The sequence below is a fragment of the Mobula birostris genome, chromosome 6, assembly GCF_030028105.1.
Source record: "Mobula birostris isolate sMobBir1 chromosome 6, sMobBir1.hap1, whole genome shotgun sequence".
NCBI lineage: Eukaryota > Metazoa > Chordata > Chondrichthyes > Myliobatiformes > Myliobatidae > Mobula > Mobula birostris.
Window position 1 is genome coordinate 93,342,117 of NC_092375.1, and position 18,850 is coordinate 93,360,966.

General features: G+C 42.3%; 1 protein-coding gene across 5 annotated transcripts in view; it reads left to right on the plus strand.

Annotated features, from left to right (window-relative positions):
• Positions 1-3,069: 3,069 nt before the first annotated feature.
• The window catches only part of LOC140199206 (cilia- and flagella-associated protein 44), a 227,791-nt gene continuing 212,010 nt past the window's right edge, over positions 3,070-18,850 (plus strand). For all 5 annotated transcript variants that reach the window (XR_011886373.1, XR_011886374.1, XM_072260870.1 and 2 more), the window contains exons 1-7: positions 3,070-3,114; positions 5,206-5,328; positions 11,200-11,350; positions 11,937-12,099; positions 15,774-15,876; positions 17,733-17,949; positions 18,310-18,424. Coding sequence is in view for 3 of the 5 variants with exons in the window: in XM_072260870.1 (XP_072116971.1) it covers positions 3,102-3,114; positions 5,206-5,328; positions 11,200-11,350; positions 11,937-12,099; positions 15,774-15,876; positions 17,733-17,949; positions 18,310-18,424 (885 nt within the window). In the remaining 2 variants the exon portion in view is untranslated. The remainder of the gene's footprint in view (positions 3,115-5,205; positions 5,329-11,199; positions 11,351-11,936; positions 12,100-15,773; positions 15,877-17,732; positions 17,950-18,309; positions 18,425-18,850) is intronic.

An 18,850-nucleotide genomic window follows, 5' to 3' on the forward strand; every position in this document is an offset into this window, starting at 1 on the left:
CCAACTCCTTTCATGGATGCTGCCTGGCCTGCTGAGTTCCTCCAGCATTTTGTGTGTTACTCGGATTTCTGTGTTGGTCACCTTCTAGTTCGCCTACTGCTCAAACCAGTGCACTGATGATGCCATAGCATTGGCCCTCCTGTTCCGTCTAGAAAACAATGCCCTATACACTAGGATGCTGTTCATTGACTCTGAGTTTAACACAATCACCCCTCAAGAGGTTGGTGGGTAACCTGACCTCATTGGGAATCAACACCTCTCTGTAACTGGATCTTGGACTTCTTAACGGAAGGACCCCAGTCAGTCTGAGTTGGCAGCAACACCTCAAGTTCCATCACACTGAGCACTGGTGCCTACCGGGGCTGTGTTCAGCCCGCTGCGGGCTCACAACTGCACTACCCAGATTCAGCTCAAACCGCATCATCATGTTTGCTGATGATTCTATCAGTCAGCATACGGAGAGGAGGCAGAGAGGCTTCAAATGATGTGAGAACAATAACTTGAGTCTCAACACGGACAAGGCAGAAGGGATGATTGCAGATTTCAGGAAGGCATAGGTCGCCCACTCTCCATTGCACATCAATGGTTCTACTGTGGAGAGAGTGATAATCACAAAGTTCATAAAGGAGGATTAAACCTGGACCCACAACACTTCCTCATTAGTCAAGATGGCACAACAGCACCTACACTCACTGAGCAGTTTGAGGCATATCCCATTGAAACTGTCCTGTCTGCTGCAGCATTGTGTGGTACGGAGACTGCAAGGCATCAGACCATAGGACCCCACAGCAGAAATAAAAAAACAGTGAGCTGATCACTGGGGTCTCCCTCTCCCCTATTTGTGACATTTACTGGGACTGTTGTAGGTGAGGGGCCCAAAGCATTGTTGAGATCCCCACCAAACTATCCCACCATCTCTTTGACCCTCTACCATCAGGAAGGAGGTACAGAAGCATCAGGACTAGGACTGCCAGACTTTGTAACAACTTCTTCCCTCAGTCTGTTAGACAACCAGCACTGAGGTCTTGTCACCAGGTTGGTGTGCTGTTTATTGAATACTGCACTGTTTACTGGATCATGCATTTTCAATTAAATTTTATTAACATTTGTTATATTTTGGTTTATGTGCTGTGTGTTATATGTTTTGTGGGTGCACCATGGTTTAGAGGGGCGTTGTTTTGTTTGGTTGTATATGTGTATTCAGGTGACAATAAACTTAAACTTTAATTTAATAGCAACAATAAACTTTATTCATAATAGAAAATATTTACAAAACAGGAAGCAGGACAAATCTTTTATATTCATCATCAATATATTCAGTACAGTTAACACACTTTTAAAATCATGGTATCATTGCCATTATGTGACCCATCCCACCCCCCCCCCCCGGGGTAATACACCTTTTCAATGTCTGAAGGGCTTCCCTACCCGGCTCAGCACCTCTGTGTGCAGTGGTGGGAGGTGCCTAGACTGTAGTCTTTTCCTTCCCCACAGATGCACCAAGCTTCAGTGCATTGCTCAGCATGTAATCCTGCAGCCTGGCATGTGCATGTCCCTTACATATATCTGGGCTGAAGACCTGAGACAAGACAAGGCTGTACACCATAATGAAGTTGGAACTTAACAGTGTCTCTAAACTCCTCTGGTTGAGGATGTTGTGCATAGTCTGGATAGTTGTCAGAGGTTACAGCGGAACATCGATAGGATGCAGAACTGGGCTGTGAAGTTGCAAATGAACTTCAACCCAGATATGGGTGAAGTGGTTCATTTTGGTAAGTCCAATCTGAAGAAAGAATATAATATAAATGGTAACACTCTTGGCAGTGTGGAGGATCTGAGAGATCTTGGGGTCCGTGTCGTTGGACACTCAAAGCTGCTGTGCAGGTTGACAGTGTTGTTAAGAAGGCGTACGATATGTTGTCATTCATCAACCGTGGGATTGAGTTCAAGAGCCGTGAGGTAATGTTACAGCTATATCAGACCCTGGTCAGACCCCACTTGGAGTACTGTGTTCAGTTCTGTTCACTTCACTACAGGAAGGATGTGGATACTATAGAAAGAGTGCAGAGGAGATTTACAAGGATGTTGCCTGGATTGGAGGGTGTACCTTATGAGAACACGTTGATTGAACTTGGCCTTTCCTCCTTGGAGCGACGAAGGATGAGAGGTGACCTTATAGAGGTGTACAAGATGACGAGGGGCATTGATCGTGTGGATAGCCAGAGGCTTTTTCCCAGGGCTGAAATGGCTAACACAAGAGGGCACAGTTTTAAGGTGCTTGGAAGTCGGTACTGAGGGGATGTCAGGCTAAGTGGTGGGCGAGTGGAATGCATTGTCGGAGGTGGTGGTGAAAGTGGATATGATAGGGTCTTTTAAGAGCCTCTTAGATAGGTACATGGAGTTTAGAAAGATAGAGGGCTATATGCTAGGGAACTTCTAGGCAGTCTCTAGAGTAGGTTACATGGTCGACACAATAATTTGGGCCGAAGGGCCTGTAATGTGCTGGTTCTATGAAACTGAACAAGATTTATAAGTTAACATATAAAGTAACAACCGTAGTTTCACCAAGTCTTAACTTATTCCCAATGGGTTTTAAGAGTGGTAAACGCCACAATCAGCTTCAGAGTAAACCTCATTTATCTGCATTTCAGATAAACTCAACCCTTAACCCCACCAAAGTATTTTGATGCGATAGTGGTCTAACATTTAACAGAATGACTTTTCTGGACAGATCAATTCATGAATTTGCAAGAAGCAGGATAAATATGGTATAATCAGATTGTCATTGGTGAAATCAAAAATATAGGAAACTTCTCAGATCAGCTGTGCACATGGGAATAGAACGCCACCCCTGGTGTAAAACTGGAACCCTCCCTCCGCCCGTCAGGCAACCTTCACCGGAACCCACAGAAATAAATCTTTTATCCCCATCAGTGTGTGCACACTCACATTTCCAAACCGCCACCATCTGGACACACTAGCCGGCTCCCGGGCAGCCGCGAATCTCGGCCCAGCTGACTCATCCACGATCCCAGAAAGCACCGCTGTCCGAACAACTCCGAACCGGGCCGTGTCCTTCGTTGCTGGGCAACGGCTTAAACATGGAGACCGCGGGTGAGTGAGAGACAGGAGGCGAACGCTCGGGAGAGGGACAGGCAGAGGGTCACGGAGCGAGCGTCTCGGAGGGAGGAAGAGGGAAGCTGCGGTGAGATTCTGGGGGTAGGAGGAGGAAGGTGATGGGGTAAGTGCAGAAGGGGAGATGGAGAGAGGTTATGGTACTGGGGCTTTTCTCAGGCATAGGGGTTTCCCTCCTACATCCCAAAGGTGTGTCTGTTCATAGATTAATTGGTTACTGTAAATTGCCTCTAACGTGTAAATTATTTTGAATCCATTACTTTAAGTCCATTATTACTTTAAATAAAAAGAAATTCAGAAATTGAATACTGTGGTAAAAGACCTAGTTCTAACTTTAATGGTGTACATTTTGTTTTCCAATGTGATGTGGAAGATCCAGAACAGAGTCCTTCGTTAGCAGGAGAGGTGGGGGTGGTGTTGGTAAACTGGAGCCTGCAGATACAGCACCCTGGCCTGGTGCCTTGGCCTCTTCCTGTTCCTGGGAGCAACTGAGGTGTCTGCACACAGCCCCGACCGGGAATGTGCCTCCCAACAGCTGCAGGGCCTCAGGAGCATCCCCCGGCAGCAACAGAAACCAGCCAAAGCTCCATTTCTACTGCCAAATATGTCCCAGCCCTCATCAGAGGAGGAACAGCTGAAGTGATTGCTGACTGCAAATTGGTGTCTTTAATCTTCAGCAGACATCAAGAAGAATTGGATCATAGTGAGAAAGACCGTAGCAGAGCAACTCTTCCCATTTTTAATTGTAAATATATGCACTTACTTGACATCCCTAAATTTATTGTCTGTTAACTCCCATATCCAGCCCTTTCAAGCTATTCACAATTTCATTGGTATTGTTTTGAAATTGTCTGCATCTTGTTATGACTGACATGGAAGCATTGTGGCATTCAGAACAACACTGCCACGGGTTAATAAGGCTACCACTCACATGGATTCACTCTGAACTTCAAAAAGATTTGGCCTTCACTGCAGGAGTTCTGAGAACTGTCAGGAGCAGTCAGCACATCCATCTTCAAATGCAGTCAACCTGGCCATGACTGAGAGAGTGAGCTTGTTATGCCAATCAGGTTCTGGAGTGGCAGACAAGCCGTACACTCAGCTGGCAGCTGAGCTCCATTTATTCCTCTGCTCCTTTCTCATTGTCTCACAGGGTCAAAGGACCTCATCTGTGACAAAGGATTTTTTTATCTCACTGTTATACAGACCATCTGTTTTCCCTGTTCATTTGCATGAGAGGCACAAGATTATTTGCTTGTATATTGATGGCCAAGTGAGGAAATAGTGACTCACCAGCAGAATTGAACCAATCATCGAGTCTGAATCCGAGGAAGAACTGATGGGTCTTTGGGAAGAATGAAATGCACTAGCGTAAGATTTGTGTAAAAGTAGGTGTTTAATGGACTATGATGTGTGTTGTTTAATGGACAGTGCTCACTTATTGGGCTGAAGGGCCAGTTTCTGTCTTGCTTTTGTTTACGATTCTATGAGTCTACTTAGGCACACAGTTCTTCAATTTTGATATTCAAAACTGTATTTTGGGGCCAATAATCACGCAGTAGTTGATGTGGACGCAGGGTTAGAGCTATGTGAAGTTTTATTGGAAACCACATCTTTCAGAGTTTTAAGAATTCACACTCACTTCAGATAATCAAGATTTCCAAAAGTGGAAATCTGCTCTTCAATGTTTTCCATCGCCCAGAACTGGTGACTAAGTGATCTTATCATCCACATTTTAAAGTAATTTTGCTCATCAGTGTCTGTTATCCGAACAAAGCAGAACAAAAATCATTACCGAATCTAATACTGTTGTAGTTATGGGAACATTAAAATGTACAAAATGTGGGTTCATTGTTAGTGGTATACCCTAATATTGATTCTGGTGCAAAGTTATTAATCTAAGTTGTTAACATTGTTTTTTTTCACAAGTCATGCCTCAGTGTTTTCAGAAGTTTGTTTTTGCAAAATACAGTGAAAGTGGAATCAAATTGGGTGAATTACATGGTGCTTTATAATGGATTGTTAAAGTGCATTAAAGAATTCTTTCTTTTTGTTTATCACAATAACAAGAGGGAAAAGAGCAGGAGCCGTCTTCGCAGGTCCCTGATTCTGATGCTCCTGCTGATGACCAGAAAGATGAAAATAGTGAATATAATGTGCCAGAGAGTGAAACTGCTTCAGCTGAAGAGGAAGGTGAAATCTCATAACTATTTTGTGCCACGTTTTATTCTGGGGGCTTGTAAAATTTTATTACATTGACAATTTTATATCGGTGTAATAAATGTAGTCAATGTAATTTTATATCAATTTAATGAATGTAATCAAAGTAATTTTATATGATTTTACTGTTTCCTTTCTACATTCATGTGATGTGCTATTACTGACTAGAGTGGTATTGGCACTTGTCCTGAGCCATGACTCATTTTGTCTGGCAGCTGAGCGTTTGGCTTTTCCAGACTTAGAACTCAGTTAATAAATTGGTTTAGTTGGTCCACTCAGGGATCAAACTCTTTCTGTCAGTCAGTGTCTCAACTGTGTCTAAGGGGAAATTCTTTTCAATTATTTCACATACCATTTGAAGGTGACCATATTTCAGATACCATTTGAAGATGACGATCAGAAGAGTGGCAGAAGTTAACAAATAACATGTAAAGATGTTTTGACATTTGTTTACTGACTTGAGTTCACCTTTCCCTCCCCCCCTCTCTCTGTATTCCGCAGGGATCGCTCCCTACACAACTCCCTTGTCCATTCGTCCCCCCCCATCCCTCCCCACTGATCTCCCTCCTGGCACTTATCCGTGTAAGCGGAACAAGTGCTACACATGCCCTTACACTTCCTCCCTTACCACCATTCAGGGCCCCAAACAGTCCTTCCAGGTGAGGCGACACTTCACCTGTGAGTTGGCTGGGGTGATATACTGCGTGCGGTGCTCCCGATGTGGCCTTTTATATATTGGCGAGTCCCGACGCAGACTGGGAGACCGCTTTGCTGAACACCTACGCTCTGTCTGCCAGAGAAAGCAGGATCTCCCAGTGGCCACACATTTTAATTCCACATCCCATTCCCATTCTGACATGTCTATCCACGGCCTCCTCTACTGTAAAGATGAAGCCACACTCAGGTTGGAGGAACAACACCTTATATTCCGTCTGGGTAGCCTCCAACCTGATGGCATGAACATCGACTTCTCTAACTTCCGCTAATGCCCCACCTCCCCCTCGTACCCCATCTGTTACTCATTTTTATGCACACATTCTTTCTCTCACTCTCCTTTTTCTCCCTCTGTCCCTCTGTATATACCTCTTGCCCATCCTCTGGGTCCCCCCCCTTGTCTTTCTTCCCGGACCTCCTGTCCCATGATCCTCTCGTATCCCCTTTTGCCTATCACCCGTCCAGCTCTTGGCTCTATCCCTCCCCCTCCTGTCTTCTCCTATCATTTTGGATCTCCCCCTCCCCCTCCAACTTTCAAATCCCTTACTCACTCTTCCTTCAGTTAGTCCTGGCGAAGGGTCTTGGCCTGAAACGTCGACTGCACCTCTTCCTACAGATGCTGCCTGGCCTGCTGCGTTCACCAGCAACTTTGATGTGTGTGACTTGAGTTCTGTAGGTTCTGATGACGGACATTGTTTCAGCTGCTTAGGACTCTTCTTTAGCTCTTCAACATCTTCCTAATGCCTCAGATGAAGGGATTTCATTGGCAAATCTGTTAGTACCAATGTAATTGAAGGCAAATAAAATTAAGAGGAAATGATTTATGAAGTTGCTGTTCATGTTGATTGGGTGGTGAAGAAGGCGTATGGTGTGTTAGCCTCATTACTAGAGGATTGCGTTCGAGGGCTGGAAGGTAATATTGCAGCTATATAAACCTCAGGTTGGACCATTCTTTGGAGCAATGGAAGATGAGAGGCAACTTGATAGAGGGTAATAATATTTTGAGAGGTATGGATATAGTGGACAGCCAGCACCTTTTCCCCAGGCAGCAGTGACCATTACTAGAGGACATCCATATGAGGTGAGTGGACAGAAGTTTAGGGGAGAAATTGTTTTTTTACACAGATGGATGCCTGATACGTACTACCTGGGGTGAATATAGCTGCTAGTACAATAGAGACATTTAAAAGATTCTTAGATAGGCACATGGATGTAAGAGAAATGGAGAGTTATGGGTTGTTTACGAGGGAAGGGTTAGATTGATAGTGGCATAGGTTTATATAGGGTGGCGTAGTGGAGATTTGTCTCTACCAAAGTAGGTGTAAGGTGTTCCCTCCCTCCACTAACCTGCAGGTTGCCCTTGGATAAGGTGCATCACTTGCTTATTCCCCCCCCCCCAACCCTATCAGGGTCAGGTGAAGCCATGGGAATGGGTGGGGGATTGTCGTACGAGCAGCAGTTGTATCAGAAGTCCTGGTTATGCGACCACTGATGCCAGGCTGCCAGTCTCTGAGGAGTATTGATAATAGCTGGGGTCACCTGTCTTGTAAAGACACTATGTAGAAGAAGACAACGGCATACCACTTCTGTAGAAAAATTTGCCAAGGACAATCATGGTCAACCATGACAGAGCACATGATAATGATGATGGTTGGTTTATTTTGGTTTGCTTAACATTGTGGATTGAAGGGCAGTACTGTGCTGTGTTCTATAACATGAGTGCTTGGAGGGAGAATAAAATTAGAAAAGCCTGAAATGTACTGCAGTATCATCTTTATCCAGGAATGCTTGAACAGTAGGCTAGAGAATGGCCAATTATTGTTCTGTGAGATTGCGACTGGTCAGTATTGTGACTCTATTTAAACACTTCTGCTTCGTGTCCTTTACCTGAAATGAGCACCTTAATCTACTTCCTGTCAATGAGCAGTTTATCTGATGACATTGATTTAGAAATGATGTGCTGCATTAAAGGTGGCGGAACATGAAAATTGATGTTTAAGTGGTGGTGTTATTGGCTAGTTGCTTAAATTGAATGATATGTAAAATGAGTGAAGCAAAATCTACCTCCACTCTATTTTATGGCTGAGGTGGATTATTAGTCTAAACACATCAGATGTTAGCAGCAGGAGAATAGGAGACAGTGGGGGAAGAAATTTGTTTGTGCTGAATAAATAATGTGAGGAAGATTTGTGCCAATTTGTTCTAGTGCCATTTACACAACAAATTTGCATCATTTTCACAGCATCTGTCTTCAGTCCGCATAATTGTAACATTCTTCTGTGTTGTGTGACAGCAGTGCAAGATAATTTGCTATTGTAAAGGTTGGGAGGAAGAGAGGAGCATGGCTTGTAGGTTTGGACCCTAGCATTCTCATTTAAACTGCAGGGGATTGGGCTCGTCCTTAACGGCATGCCAGGAAGGGTCTCTCCTTGTCATCAACTACCTTCTTGTTGTCTTATTTGTTTTTCCTTCCGCAATGTAATGTGCAGCAGATGGCACCATTGTGCTGACTTTGCACTGAGAGACATCACTGCAACTGTTGAAAGGTATACTTGCTAATTTTATGTAACCTTTTAATTTCAAAGTACAAGCGCTCTGTTTCCCCAGATTACGAATTCCTGATTTACGTACATAGAAATGAATAGGGAGGAGGCCATCTCAATGAATTGCCAGCTGCTGTGATCTGCAGGCATTTTCTGCCAGGTGGAACTTGGTTTGCAGTCACATTTCTTGTGACTTTGGATTCCAAATGGTTTGCAGGAATGGAAGCCTGCCCCTCCACTGTGCACCTGTACACCACCCGACAAGATACGAGGTGATCAGTCTTAGCCCAGAGTTGTGTCGCTTGGTGTTTCATTCAGTTCCATACTTGGAGTCTGTTGAAGCTGAACACACTTTCCAATCTTCTAATGCATGATGATGATCTTTTCCCTCCGACTACCACAGCACCAGAGAAGAAGATTCTCCCAATACTCTGTCCCAGACAATGAAATTTCAGTTTCAGGACCATTTTGGTCACAGACTGTGGTCGTAATTTCTTTACCAGCATTTCCAGCAGTTCCATAGAAGTAAGGAGTCTTGGATGCAAGATAGTTTTTGCATCTGTTGTGGCTGTCAAAATAGGATGGGCATCTCAGGCTGCTTACAGATGACTGAACTGTGCAAGATTTCTGTGTACCTGCTTTTGGGACCATGAGGACTTTTTAATGATAGTTTTACACAACCCTTGCACTTTCAAAGGGTGACGGACTTTCTTATTAGTAAACAGCTTCCACACCATAGATGTATCTCCCATTTTCCAGACTTGGGGAAAGCCATAATTAGGTCAAACTTGCATTTGTACACTATTTGCTTCACTTTGTTCTTGGGGAATGAACAAAGTTACAAATACATCAGTTGTAAACACAAGAGATTCTGCAGATGCTGGAAATCCAGAGCAACACACGCAAAATGCAAGAGAAACCCAGCGGGTCAGGCAGCTTCTATGGAAATGAATAAACAGCCGACTGCTGCAAACCATGAAACGTGGCACAAGTCAGTCAAATATGGAAAGATGCAGAGAATCATTGATGACTGAATTTTGTCTCAGCCAGTCTGTGGTCAATCACTCTCCTCCCATATGTGGTAGATCTCAGTAACGTCTTGAACCTCCTTCATGTATTATATTTTGGACATGCACCTGATCTTCTTCAGTAGTAGGTCCCCTAGCCTGAAATTTCTTCCCTTTTGGCTTTTTGTTTGGTAAAGAAATCATATCTATAATCCTTTTTAACATTGATGGTCATACTGAGGATCAATTGGGACCCCTACAAAAGTGCCCACTTTTCTTCACCTTAGTGGCAGGATGGAGATACGTCGCTAACAAAGGAGCAGTAAGGTATTCCTTCCCTCCACCAACCTGAAGGGCACCCTTGGTCAGGTTGTAGCACCTGCTTAGCCCACTGATCAGGGTCATGGGAGCAGGTAGTAGATGGTCGTATGAGCAGCCGGTCATATCAAAATACTGTTGTGCGACAACTGACACCAGTCAGATAATCTCTGAAGAATATTGATAATGGCTGGGGGGGAGGGGTCTCCCGTCTTGTAAAGACATTGCCCAGGAAAAGCCAATGGCAAACTACTTATGTAGAAAAATTTGCAAAGAACAATCATGGTCGTGGAAAGACCATAATAGCCCACGTCATACTCACAGCACATAACGAATGAAGTAACCAGCAGAAATCTCTGTAATTCTTATAACTGAGACTGATCATCTTGTGATGTTACAGGTAGTACACAGGCCCTCCAAGGCAGGGGTCCATTCGTATGAACTGTTCATTGCTCAAACAGTTCACAAATTTCTTACAATTTGCCCAACAAGATCACTTCTATTGCATCTTTCAACAAACCTGAAATGACATGGGTGCAGAACTGTTACTGTCTGTTGTGTTAGTTATATATACAACACTTATTGTGACAAGGTTGACATCAAATGAACATTAGACAATCATCAACACTGGCTCTGAATTTTGGATGCATGTACAAGTTGTGTCCTGAATGCCACTATGTAAAGATTGCCCACAAATGGGGAAGTAAATATATACAGTGGATTCTGTTTAATTGAGACACATCGGGACCAGTACATTTTGGCCCAATTAAGCGCCTGCTCTAATTAGTCAAAGTTTCTTGGAAATAGTTAGAAAAGTATATAAAAGACCATTTAATTGAATAACAAATTATGTATTTAAATAAAATACAAGTGCATGCAAATGATGCTAGTTAAAAACTGTTTACTCTAAGCTGTGACTAACAACCACGCAAGTGCATGTGACTGACACCAGTTAGAAACTGTTCGGCAACGGTCTCCTGCCCCATTTAAGCTGCAAATGTCCCTAATAAATGAAGGAATTTCAGGTATTTCTCGATTAGTTTTTGTTCGTTAAGAGTTATCCCAAATAAGCAGCTGCCCTGATTAACTGATGGCCCAATTAGCCGGAATCCACTGTATATAAGCACCATATTGTCTTCTGTCCAGTGCTTTTAGCCCTTTGGAACTTGTACTTTTAGTCTGACAGGTAGCTTGGCTGTATTTCAACTGTATTAATGTGCATTATTTGTAGGCAAATCAAATGGTTGTGTTGTTAATTACAGAACAACCTGCAGGGAAGCAGGATAGAAAAGAAACCAAGAAGACTGGAGAAAGAATACTCCTAGATGACTTTTTCTATGACTATGAGGAATTATGCTCAAAGCCGTTCATTTCACCTAAAACATCAATACCAAACAATCTGCTTACTTTTCTGTATCCTTTATAAAACAGTAGAAATGATTTACACTGGGTTCCAACCAAATGCATGAATTTCAATTGTAGCATGTAAAATGGATATCAGTATCAGTTATTATCACTGTACAATAAATTTGTTATTAAATCAACGTTGGCGCCTGGCCAAGTGGCTAAGGCATTGGTCTAGTGATCTGAAGGTCACTAGTTCAAGCCTCAGCTGAGGCAGTGTGTTGTGTCCTTGAGCAAGGCACTTAACCACACATTGCTCTGCGACGACACCAGTACCAAGCTGTATTGGCCCTAGTGTCCTTCCCTTGGACAACATCCGTGGCATGGACAAAGTCATAGGAGACTTGCAGCATGGGCAACTGCTGGTCTTCCATACAGCCTTGCCCAGGCCTGTGCCCTGGAAACCTTCCAAGGCGCAAATCCATGGTCTCACGAGACTAACAGTTGCCTATATCTGTACAGTAAGTGTCATTTCTGAATAAATTGCAGTATAGTGTAAACTTAATTTTTATTAAGATCAATTAAATCTTTTGAAGTTTGTTTGTGATCTCTCCCCAACTTGATCATTGTCTTGCTTAACCATATTTGATACCAGTCATTCTTCTGGCTATGACAGTACTCGGCAAGTGAACTTACAACTCATTGGTGGGGAAACCATCATGTTTGTGGCTGGCAATCTGGTGATCTTCATGAATATTAAGACCAAGGATCAAAAATATATCCGAAGCACTAGTGGAGGAGGCATTGGCATTCTGATGGTAATACTTTCTCATTTTCCCCAGTGTCAAAATACAATAATGAGAGCAACGTACTTCATTTACATAGCAATGAGCAATTGGCTGCCTTTGAAGCCACCAAAATAGTTAGTATTTAATTTGTATAATTGCAGATTAAAGTACTTTGAAATTTTGCTTTTGAATATGGAATGCAGGTTGACTTTTCCGGTGTAGACTTTATGGAGTGCTGTACCATCCGAGGAATGATTTTTATTTGGGTGATATGTTAAACTGTTTCACTGTTTACCTTTGTGCTACTATTTTAAGGAGGACCACTGGGATCTGGCCTGTACATTGGCCAAAACTTAAGTGTCAATTAGATATCAGACACACAGAGAAAGATGATTAACCACTAATGTATCTTATTATAAAACCATTTCTTGGATTTTGGTGTTCTTAAGTTTACTGCTACTTTTCTCCATGTCATGCCAGTGCTTGCACCCTCAAGATAGTTCATGGTTCAATTGGTGAATTGATTTATTATTGTCACACATACCAAGGTGTAGTGAAAAACTTTGTCTTGAATGTTGTCCATCTAAATAATTTTCTTACAACAGTGTATTGAGGTAGTACAAGGGAAAACAATTATAAAATGTTACAGCTACTGAGAAAGTGCAGTGCAGGCAGATAGTAATGTGCAAGGCTGCAATGAGATATGTTATCGGACATTTTGGATACTCTGAGGACATGCAACTTCAATTTTCCTCTTGGGACAGTTACGCAGTGGGCACATAAGTGATAAATTAATCTGAATCCTAATTATATCAAAAAAGATGGGGAGGAGAAGATGGCGGTGTGACACAGCGCGTGCGGCCGCTCCGAAATGATATCGTTTTTGTTAAGTAGGTACCGTGCACAATCCTGATTTGATGGAGACAGACGTGAGAAACATGGAGGAACATCTGGAGAAACTTCTGAAATGCCCGTTTTGCTGCCATTGCTACTGTGTGATCGAGAATCTCTGGAGGGGAAGGCCCAAAATCCTCGGCTTTGCCTATTGCCTGTTGCCAGGGCTGGGGTCGAAGCGCTCGGCAGAGATGGTGCTCGGTGTCAGAGAGCTGGTCGGAGGGTTGAATTTTTCGGACGGACTCAAGAGTCGGCTGTGGTCGGGTGTTTCCAGGATGCTGCATCAGCAAGTTTGCGGCGCTGGAAGTTCATGGCAGGAACAGAGCTTCTCTTCCTTCTACCGTCTGTGTGAGATGATGGGACTTTCAAGAGACTTTGAGACTTTTTGTGGCCATGCCCATGGTCTGTTCTTTATCAAATTACGGTATTGCTTTGCACTGTTGTAACTATATGTTATAATTATGTGGTTTTTGTCAGTTTTTTTAGTCTTGGTTTGTCTTGTGTTTCTGTGATATCATTCTGGAGGAACATTGTATCTTTTCTTAATGTATGCATTATTAAATGACAATAAAAGAGGTCTGCATGTCCTCATAATCTAATCTAATCTGTCTGACGTTTAGAGTTCCTAAATTGTTAATTGCAAAGTGATTCAAAATTTTAGTAGATGGTTAAAGTATTAAGGTAAAGCAATTGAACTGTTACACATGGAAGCTGAAAGTTTAGACTGTTTAGGGCAGGGGTCCCCAACCTTTTTTGCACCGCGGACCAGTTTAATATTGACAATATTCTTACGGGCCGGCCGACTTGGGGGCGGGGTGTTCAAGTAGGGTTAAACTCACCTCAACATGTCTTTTACAGTTAGGGTTGCCAACTTTCTCACTCCCAATTAATAGACAAAAGTAGCAGTCAAATCCCGGGACACTTTACCCTAGGAAAGACTACCATGACCATGAAGCCTTGCGCGGGCACCTGTGTGCGCACGCGTGCCGTGTGCATGTGAGGTGCGCATGCACGTATGTGCCGAATTTTTCCCCACAAGTTGGTTTTGCACACAGGAGTACATTCAGCCAGAGACTCATTCCACCGAGATGCAACACTGAGCGTCATAGGAAGTCATTCCTGCCTGTGGCCATCAAACTTTACAACTCTTCCCTTGGAGGGTCAGACACCCTGAGCCAATAGGCTGGTCCTGGACTTATTTCCTGGCATAATTTACATATTACTATTTAATTATTTATGGTTTTATATTGATATATTTATACTCTATTCTTGGTTGGGGCAACTGTAACGAAAATCAATTTCCCTGGGGATCAATAAAGTATGACTATCTTCCCGACTACACTGTACATACTTTATACTTTATTGTCGCCAAACAATTGATACTAGAACGTAAATCATCATAGCGGTATTTGATTATGCGCTTCCCGTTCCCTGGATTACAAATCAATAGTAAATATTAAAAATTTAAATTATAAATCATAAATAGAAAAATGGAAAGTAAGGTAGTACAAAAAAACCGAGAGGCAGGTCCGGATATTTGGAGGGTACGGCCCAGATCCAGGTCAGGATCTGTTCAGCAGTCTTATCACAGTTGGAAAGAAGCTATTCCCAAATCTGGCCGTACAAGTCTTCAAGCTCCTGAGCCTTCTCCCGGAGGGAAGAGGGACAAAAAGTGTGTTGGCTGGGTGGGTCGTGTCCTTGATTATCCTGGCAGCACTGCTCCGACAGCGTGCGGTGTAAAGTGAGCCCAAGGACAGAAGATTGGTTTGTGTGATGTGCTGCGCCGTGTTCACGATCTTCTGCAGCTTCTTCCGGTCTTGGACAGGACAACTTCCATACCAGGCTGTGATGCACCCTAGAAGAATGCTTTCTACGGTGCATCTATAAAAATTAGTGAGGGTTTTAGGGGACAGGCCAAATTACATTATTTCTACTTTATATAGGCTGTGTATTTATCATATCATTCCTGCTTTTACTATATGTTAGTGTTAGTTTAGGTCTTATGTGTTATTTGGTATGATTTGTTAGGTTATTTTTTGGGTCTGGGATACTCAAAAATTTTTCCCATATCAACTAAACTCTGGGAAATACCACTTGTCAAGGATCTCCAGTCTGAAAAAGAGCCTTTTACCATCTCCCACCGCTCCCTATGCCAATTGTGCATCAAATTAGCCAGCTATCCCTGCATCCTAAGCAATCTAACTTTATACTACTACTAGACTACTAGACAGGTATATGGAGGAATCTAAGGTGGGGGCTTATATGGGAGGCAGGGTTTGAGGGTCGGCACAACATTGTGGGCCGAAGGGCCTGTACTGTGCTGTACTATTCTATATTAGTTTTTTTTTTCTATACTGCAGTCTACCAGTGAAACAGTATCAGAGGCTCACTTTGGATGTTAATAGTAATTGCTTCTTCGCTTTACTCCATTTTGGCATGAAAGATTTCATAGGAACGCTCTATCTTAGCAGGGGAAATACGGGACAAGGGCGGTCCCGTATGGGACAAACCAATTTAGCCCAATATACGGGATGTCCCGGGAAATTCGGGACAGTTGGCAATCCTATGTTCAAGTTCAACAGTGCATGACAAGGAATGAAGAAAGGTGCAGCTGATTCATATCGTTTCCTCACGGCCCGGTAGAACATGCTTTGCGGCCCGGTGGTTGGGGACCGCTGGTTTAGGGAATCAATCTATTTACTTGTTTCAGATGATTAATTGAGTTGGTAATAGCGGAATCTGTAAAGAGTAGACACTCTAAACCATCCAATTTATCCCATTGGTTCCCTATTTGCCATTCTCCCTTGCAGGTTCATCCTAATGGAAATTACTTTGCTGTAGGTGAAAAGGGCATCAAGCCCAATATTATTATCTATGAATATCCTTCCCTGAAACCATACAGAAACCTGAGAGGTAAGTGACATTCTTTTAGTGCATCTGGCTTTCATGCCCTAAACTCTGGAATTTTGCCCTTAAACTTTCTCTACATTGAATTTTCTTTTTGATCAAGCATTTGGTTACCTACACTACTCTTAGATTTGTGTTAACTATTGTTCCATCTAAATACAGTGGATTCCGATGTATTGGAACACCTCGGGACCAGTATATATTGGCCCAATTAAGCAGCTGCCCCAATTATTTGAAGTTTCTTGGAAAGTTATTTATCTTTAATTTAGAGATACTGTGTGAAACAGGCCTTTCTGGCCCTTTGAACTGCCAGCCCAGCAACCCACCTACTTAACCCTAATATAATCTTGGGACAATTTATAATGACCAATAAACCTACTAACTGATACACCTTTGAACTGTGGGGGGAACCACACACACACACACACACACACACACACACACACACACACACACACACACACGGGAAGGAATGTGCAAACTTGCTTACAGAGGATGCCAGAATTGAACTTTGATGCTCCAAACTGTAATAGTGCTACACAAACACAAGGAGATCTGCAGATGCTGGAATTTCAAGCAACACACATCAAAGTTGCTGGTGAACGTAACAGGCCAGGCAGCATCTCCAGGAAGAGGTACAGTTGACATTTCAGGCCAAGACCCTTCGTCAGGACCGATGAAGGGTCTCGGCCCGAAACGTCGACTGTACCTCTTCCTGGAGATGCTGCCTGGCATAGTGTTACGCAAACTGGTATGCTACCGTGGTGTCCCGAAATAATTAAAAAAAGTATAAAAAGACAAAATACTGTTTAATTGAGTAACACATTATGTATTTAAATGAAATACAGAACAAATTAGAACACTATCAATACTGCTACAGTACTATAAAACTGTGTATTAGTTCCTAATAGTTATTGATGAAGCAATTCATCTATTGTATGCTGATGTCCTCTTTTGATTATCTGCAAATGAACAAGATCAGCGCTGACACCTACTGAAGAGAATAGAATACCTTTATACAATGCTTTCAATGATTACAATCTCCAAACCTTCATTTTCATTATAACATGCAAGATAATTGTTGATATCTTCAAATTATTTGAAGTTCCTAAGTTGTTGAAGTAGTGAAATAGTTTCAATTTCACTCCAAGCCATTTCTGGCATCTCGAGGCCTAAATGCTTGAAATTGCAGTGAGCAAAACAGATCTGAATTGTCGTACTGCTAATTTCTTTGTAACTATCAGTGATGTTAGCAAGTGCTGCTATTTAAAATTGTTCACTTTAAGCATGGTGTAGTGTCTAATGGCCATAAAAGTGCACGTGACTGACAATAGCTAGAAACTGTTTGGCAACAGTCTCCTGTGCCAATTAAGCAGTATAGTGCCAGATAAATGAAGGGAGCCCTAGGCAGAATTTAGAAATATGGATGGCTCAGCACCTACCTCACTGCGATTGCGTTCGCCACATTCTCTTTATACACGTCAGGTCCCCATTTCCTGTGATCCCTTTAAGCTAACTGGTTTCACTGAAAATTGGAAAAACTATTATACCACTGTGTAATATCTTAAAAAACAAATTAAAAGTGTTTTAGGGAAAAAATATGAATAAAATCCTTTACTTATGAAAATTTGCCTATCTGGTGCCACTGAAGTTTTGAAATTCCAGATTAACAGTTTTACTACTTATTTATGCTATTTATGTGAATAACTATTTATTTCTCTTTTGATTCTCTAGTATTATGAAGTATTGTATATGGCTGTGAAGTGCAAAACAGACAATAATAGTGTAATAAATTGTCAGGTTATTTGTTGCTATGAACAAAGTTATTGTGGGGAAATAATCATTCTCTATTTCCTTTCCAGGAGGAACTGAGCGAGGTTATGCTTTTGTTGACTTTAACACGTCAGGTAACCTGCTCGTCAGTGTAGGGGAGAACCCAGATTACATGGTCACCATTTGGAATTGGAAACAGGAACAAATAGTGCTGCGCTCAAAAGCCTTTTCACAGGATGTTTATCGAATTACCTTCTCTCTAGAAAATGAAGAACAACTGACCTCCTCAGGAACAGGACACATCAAGTATGTGATCATTCCTAGGTTACACCTTGTGCTGTTTACGCTTTAATGTTGGTCAGTTAATGTTGATTGCACAAGCCTAGAAGATTAGCATCCGTGGAAAATGTCCATGCTGCTATTTCAAATTCCTATGTGACTAAAGCAAATGTAGGTCAGCAAAACACCACAAATTTAAAATATTGCATTTCTGAATGGCAGCATTGGAGTGGTAAATTTATCTATCACAATGATATGTGTTGCAAATTACAAATTGTCCCTGTGGCTTGAGCATTTACTAATCACTTACTAAATTGAGAATTCCACCTGTCTATTCCTTGTGAGGCACAACTGATCCATAAGAAGAGTGCTTTTTTCTCTCAACAGATTTTGGAAGATGGTGGAGACCTTCACTGGGCTAAAACTGCAAGGTGAACTTGGGAGGTTTGGGAAAACTGCTCTGACAGACATTGTGGGTTATGTTGAATTGCCAGATGGAAAGGTACGGTAAATAAATTTCTATATCCTGTATTACAGAATAGTAACAGAATGGAAGAAATCCATTGGCCAATTGTGTCCATACAATCTTGATGCAAGAGCCATCCACTCCTCTACTCTATCCCAGCTGTTTTATAAGTTCCTTGATTTTTTTTTAAACTTTGTACTTATAAAGCTTAGCATTTTTAAATGACTTTTTATAATAAGATTTAGAGGGTTCAATTCTTGCTGTTGTCTGTAAGGAGTTTGTACATTCTCCCGTGACCGTGTGGGTTTCCTCCCAGAGTCCAAAGTCATATAAGTTAGAGTTAGTAACTTGTGGGCACGCTACGATGGTGCTGAAAACATGTGACACTTGTGGGCTGCCCCCAGCACATCCTCAGACTGTATTGGTTGTTGTTGCAAAAATCACATTTGGCTGTATGTTTCA